General features: G+C 36.6%; 1 protein-coding gene across 1 annotated transcript; it reads left to right on the forward strand.

Annotated features, from left to right (window-relative positions):
* Positions 1-3,523, forward strand: LOC103406610 (protein PMR5-like). Its single transcript, XM_008345602.4, has 5 exons — positions 1-466; positions 860-1,031; positions 1,522-1,700; positions 2,045-2,203; positions 2,861-3,523. The coding sequence occupies exons 1-5, from the start codon at positions 141-143 to the stop codon at positions 3,201-3,203; spliced, it is 1,179 nt and encodes a 392-aa protein (XP_008343824.3). The 5' UTR covers positions 1-140; the 3' UTR covers positions 3,204-3,523.
* Positions 3,524-6,639: the final 3,116 nt, after the last annotated feature.

Consider the following 6,639-nt stretch of genomic DNA (forward strand, 5'->3'; position numbering starts at 1 on the left):
ATAAGGCCCATTTGCAGTTGCAGAACCAAGATCTCAACTATTATTCTTAAATTTACATTACATTACTTATCCTCTCTCTCTCTCTCTAGTTCCTCTTTTCAGCTAGCTTTTGCTTTTTCTTTATTACCCAATAATCTGTAATGGCTCTTTTCTGCTCCCAATCTGCTGCTTCATGCTTAACTATTCTGTGCCTAGTTCTTGTTCAATGCCACTCTGCCATAATATACAGCATGAGGAACCACCACCACAACTTCCACCCTCACAGAACAGCTCCAATGTTCCAAACCAACCAATCCAGTTGCGCATTGTTTGCAGGCAATTGGGTCCAAGACGACTCCTACCCAATGTACCAATCCTCTGAGTGCCCCTTAATCATCGACCCAGAATTCAACTGCCAAATGTACGGCCGCCCGGACTCCGATTACCTCAAGTACAGATGGAGACCCCTCAATTGTGAGCTCCCAAGGTAACCAAAAGTGCTTTCAAAATGTGATTTTTTTCATATGGGTTTGTGCTGGTTTTTAGATTTTGAGCTTCCATGGTTAGCAAAAGCACTGCAGAAGTGATTTTGCGAAATGGGGTTTTGCTGGTTTTGATTTGAGCTCCGAAGGTTTAGCAAAAGCACTTCAAAAGTGATTTTGTGAAATGGGGTTTTGCTGATTTTGATTTGAGCTCCGAAGGTTTAGCAAAAGCACTTCAAAAGTGATTTTGTGACATGGGTTTGTGCTGGTTTTTTGATTGTGAGCTCCCATTGTAAGCAAAAGCACTTTGAAAAGTGATTTTGTGAAATGGGTTTTTGTGAGTTTAGGATTTTGTTTACATTGTGGTGACTTTTGGTGTAGCTGCTTGTTCTTGGTAGGTTCGATGGGGCTGAGTTTCTACTCAAAATGAAGGGGAAAACAGTGATGTTTGTAGGGGATTCACTTGGGAAGAATCAATGGGAGTCTTTGGTTTGTCTCATTTACTCTGCAAATCCACAAACCCAGACTCAAATGGTCAAAGGAGTTCCACTTTCAACATTCAGTTTCCTGGTGAGTCTCTGATTAATTTACTTTGCTTCTTTCTGGGCTTTGGTACCTTGTTTTCTTGAAGCAATTAGATTCAAATTCAATGCCAAAATGTCTTTTTACGAGGAAAATTTTAAACTACTCCAATTTGCGGAAAAATGAAATTCAAATTTGAGTGCGAGAGGCGAACAAATTGCCCTAATCAACTTTCCATATCACATAAATGTGCATCAAGGCATTTTCATACACTATTATTGTTGTAGGAACAAAAAGATTGCAAGTTCATTTAATAAATGAACAAATTACTTTCCCAATTTTTGACAATGATTTGAAATGTTAGTCCAAAAGAATCACATCGGGAAACTGTATGAGGGACCCTTTGGGTCAGTTAGTGAAGACAGCAGGATAGCACCAACATGTTCTTTGTCCCAAAAAAGTCACGAGCTAGGAAATGATAGCATCATTTCGTTTCAATCCAAACAGGATCTTATTGGGTTTTGCTACTATAATGCAGGACTACGGTGTGACACTGCAATTTTACAAAGCTCCGTACCTGGTCGACGTAGAAATTTATCAAGGGAAGAGAGTTCTGAAGCTTGAGGACATTTCGGAGAACGGCAAGGCGTGGCGGAATGCCGACGTTCTGTCGTTTAACACCGGTCATTGGTGGAGCCACGACGGAGGTCTCCAAGGGTGAGCAATTCCTGTGTTTTGTTTAGCTTATGGTAGTTTTGTGCAATGGTAAGTTTAGGTCAAATTCATAGTCACATACAGAGTCAAGCATTTGGTAAAGTGGGGTAGAAATAGTGAAAATGACTTCTAGAGTATAGGGTTGTCCAAAATGTTTTTGACATGTTCCAAAGCACTTCCAATTGCTTTTGGCTTGTCACTTGGTGTTTTAAACCTATTACCTGTAGCGAGTTATATAAATTTGAGATACTAAAGTGGTGGTGTACTCGTTTAATGTAAGTTATTTTCGGAGAATTGGTTTGAAATTTAAGATCATTGTGTTTGTGTTGGACTTTGAAAACGTGTAGGTGGGATTACATGGAGTCAGGAGGGAAATATTACAAAGATATGGACCGTTTGGCTGCTTTGGAGAAAGGGATGAAAACATGGGCTAATTGGGTTGATTCCAACATCGACACCTCACGGACCCGAGTTTTCTTCCTCTCCATTTCTCCCACACACTTCGAGTGAGTCTCTCTTTCCTCCCCTTTCTCTCTCCTTCCCACCAATAATTGTGTTTGGTGGAAATTCCAATTTCCAATTTTTCAGGGTTCATAATTTATATGTTGGAATTTGCTAGGCACTGCTAGCTTCAAGCACCAAAAATTTGCTCCATTTTTTGTTTGTTATCTTTTTGGGTTGCTAAATGTTAACTTGATTCCTACCTTCTATTTAAGAGAAAATTTTCAGTGTGCCGGGAACAGACTCACGGTCTGATACACCAAGTGTCATAATTCATTTGGTGTAGCGGGCCGTGGTCTTGCACACTGAAAATCTCTCTGTATTTAGGTCGGTACACTAGCCATAGATGGTGGGGTCTAATAACTACACAAAGATATTTTGAAGATATTGTAGTGTTACAGTTCCTATCCGATTCTCATCTTGGTCTTGGAATTTAGCTTTATAATTCTATTATCCTTAAAAGTTAAACCATGTCACTTTGGTCCTTCCGTAAAAAATTATTTACTTTTCAATCAAAATTTATAGGAACAAATAACAGACTTTCGACGGAAGGACTAATGTGAGAATCGGGTAATTTAGTGACCATGGATTGTGTGTTTATGCTTAGAACATGACATGGATTTTTGTACATGGTAAACTTGACCAACATGCTAAATTGACAGCCCAAATGAATGGAATGGTGGTGCAACTCCTAGAACCACCAAGAATTGCTATGGAGAAACATCACCTATGAAAACGAGCGGAGTAACTTATCCCGGGACAACTTATCCAGACCAAATGAGAGTGATGGACAGTGTGATCCGGGACATGAGAAATCCTCCATCTTTGCTGGACATCACAATGCTTTCAGAGCTGAGAAAAGACGGGCACCCATCAATCTACAGTGGAGAATTAAGCCCTCAGCAGAGAGCCAATCCTGACCGTTCAGCAGATTGCAGCCATTGGTGCCTTCCTGGACTGCCAGACACTTGGAACCAACTCTTTTACACAACTTTGCTCTTCTGATTTTTATTTTATTTGCAATCCAGTTAATTAACAAGTTATTTAGGTTTTATTTTATGTTGTGATACATTTATGATGAGAGAGTGCGAAATTTGCAGCTCTATCTTGTAAAAGTGATGCAAATACATTGTTAGTGTTAGTGGAGAGATTTTTCAGTGCGTCGGGAATACGGCCTGATACATTAAGTGTAGTAATACAATTGGTTGAAAATTTGAAAAGAAATGTTTCTAACTAATTGTATTAATACATTCGTATACCAAGCTATGCTCTTGACACACTGGAAAATTTAAAATGAGGTTCTTATTTCCTCATTATTTTTTAAATTATAGAATTCTTCAACGTTCTTATTATTTTTATGTTTCGCTTGGAGGATTTTTTTTTCTTTCTCTTTACTCATTTTCATCCCATTTTCATTAGTTCTAATTTAGGTTCAAAGCAATTTCATTGAAGTCCTCTTTCGCGACATTATAAGCTCTAAAATAGATTTTGCAGAAACATATTTCCGTAACGATTTAGTCAAGTTGATTAAAGCAGTATGTTTTTTAATGTCGATAATTTTTTTTCGCCAACTCTATATTTTAGTTCTTGATAGTCGTCAATTACATAAATTGGTGGATCAATTTCAATTCGAAAGATTCACCACTGACTATTGTTGGTTCAGTTGTCAGTATGGACCTATCAGGTCGATGCTCGAGCTGAACCTAACCTTAGTTTACCATATTATATTGTGATCAGTATGGGCTTGTTGTGGAACATGGATAATAGGTTATGGACTTTTTCTTATGTATGAGCTCAATAAAGTAAATGTATACATCATACAAATCTTTAGTAGGTTAGGTTACAGTTAGATGCCATACATGTATTTTAGACTGGACAAATGGTTTTCACACATTATTATTTGGGAACTTTAACGAAAAGCACCTGGTACTGTTCACTTTAACGAAAAACCATATTTTTACACTAAAAAGTCAATTCTGGTACTATTCACTTTACCCTTTATTCTGTCCTTATCATTAAAACTCAAAGTTTTCAAATCCTTTTCATTAGTTTTCCTTTATTATTTTTCTTCGTTTGCACACTTATACGGCTTGACTCTCTTTTGATCTCTTTTGACTCTAAAAAATTACTTCCCTACTGTATATATTGTAGCAATTGAAACAAATCTTTACTTTCAAATGAACTGTATTCTTCATGTCACGCTCTCACTCAAAAAAAAAAAAAAAAACCCTCAAATTCCCAATTTGGGGTTAATCACATCCTATTACGGAATCAGTTTTAAAATGATAAGATGATATTACGCATTTAATTCACCCACTGATTAAGTAAATATCTGCTAATCTTTTTTTGTGATAATTAAAGAAAATCAAGAATATTCTCATAATATGTCAGGGCATATTCGTCTTTCTGCCCTCTCCTCAACTAGTCTGTAAGAAGGGCTATTAGATAGGAAAAAACATTTTGTAAAACTTTCCACTAGTAAATCTCTCTCTAGTTTGCCACTTAGTACTATGGTCTACTGGTATTCATCTTCATTTGTAAGTGAGAGGTCTTAGGTTCGATTCTTACCAAATGTGAATTTGAACCATATTATTGCTAGCTCATTATGAGACTGAGCCACCTCCTTCCCTTAGTTTAGATAATGTCGTTTGTTAAAAAAAAAAAAAAAATCTCTCTCTAGTTTAGCCTCTAGGGTTATCACCGTAAACCGAAACCCTTGGAGTTGTGAAGTTAGGTATAACTACGTAAATTTGGTCCTGGTACAGCTACACAAGGTATGTAGGCATCTAACTGGTTAGATACAACCGAATCCTCCTCAAGGTGGCGTTCTTGTTCATGATTCATGCAAAAGTTTGTAAAAAAGAGACAGCAATCTGAAATTCGTTAATTCTGTTAAGTATGTCCTTTAACATGTTCCATATTTATTGCTTCAATTTCCAACAAATTTGATTGAGAATGAAATTGACATTATGCTTACTTGTTATATTGTAGTATTTTGTGAGGAGTAATACTAGGGAGTATTTTGTGAGGAGTAATACTAGAGAGACAAAATTTTTTAAACCAAATGATGTGGTTGTAGATGATTGGATTATTAACCAAGGGTTGGTTAATATGCTTATTTCTTCGGGAGTCTTAATGAAACACTCCTAGTACTATTCACTTTTAACGTTAAGAGCATTTTTACCATGAAAAGTCACTCCTAATACTATTCACTTACAACAATATTTTGTTTTTTTAATTAAAACTAAGGTTTTTGAGGACTTTTTGTTAATTTTCCTTATTTCTTATTGGTGACATACTATTTCGTTTAGAAGTTTGATCTCCTTAACATTATCCTTTTGTTAGCGATCAACATGTATTATATATACAAGTTGTCAAACTGACCAAGGTGTAGCTACATATTCAATTCTAGTATAATAACTAATTTGTAGGGGAGAATTTTTTAAGTAAGGTGTCTTATGAGAGTAGCTTTTGTGCGACTGGCACAGATTGTGAGATCAAAATATATGAAAAGGCTATAGTTTGTATGACATGTAATAATGATGATGTGACCAGGTGCCCCTACCGAAGTTTTTCTTTATGGTTTTTCTTCCTTTAATGGCCTTATGCAATTATCATCCGCCGCTAATACTAGCTCTATGCAACTGCGGCGGGTTAAATACTAGACACTGCACTGCTGATCACATTATATTCTAATCATGTAGCGTGAGGCGACGTAGCATAACTTGGATTCGTTTGGCTGATATCCTCCTCCGCTTGTACCGCTTGTAGTACTCATGAGATATTTTCTCGCAGTTGGCATCCTCGAAGCAAGAAAACTCTCGACTGCTCTCACCCACGCGCGGTCTACTTTCATTACCGGCAGCATTGCTGGTGAAATATAGCACTGTCAATAGTTTGGCATTTTCTTCAAGTAACTTGGAGATCAAGTAAGCTAAAATTAAAGGAAAACTAATGAAAAGGGCTTGAAAACTTTGAGTTTTAATGATAAGGACAAAATAAAGGGTAAAGTGAATAGTACTAGGATTGACTTTTTAGTGTAAAAATGTGGTTTTTCGTTAAAGTGAATAGTACCGGGTGCTTTTCGTTAAAGTTCTCTAAAATTAATGGTAGGCATGTTATGGGGTGAATTTCCAAATTATATTCCGTAATGGGCCAAATTATATACTAATCGTATGACGTATCCAAACTGCTTTAACCACAATCTACTAGGTCATGATTTTGTCTTAACGAGCATTAATACCGTATGTCTTCTAGTTTCCATTTCAACATTCTAAATATTAAGTAGTGAGATGTGGACATACTTTACTCCTTGGTAAATAATTCTTCCATCCTCAGTTTGTTCTTCTTGATAGTAATACAGTTCAGTATCGTAACTGGAGCTATCAAAATCAGCATTGTCACGACTTCCACAGATATCACCGTAAAGATCAAGCCGAGT

This window comes from Malus domestica, chromosome 03 (genome assembly GCF_042453785.1).
Source record: "Malus domestica chromosome 03, GDT2T_hap1".
In the NCBI taxonomy this organism is placed as follows: Eukaryota; Viridiplantae; Streptophyta; class Magnoliopsida; order Rosales; family Rosaceae; genus Malus; species Malus domestica.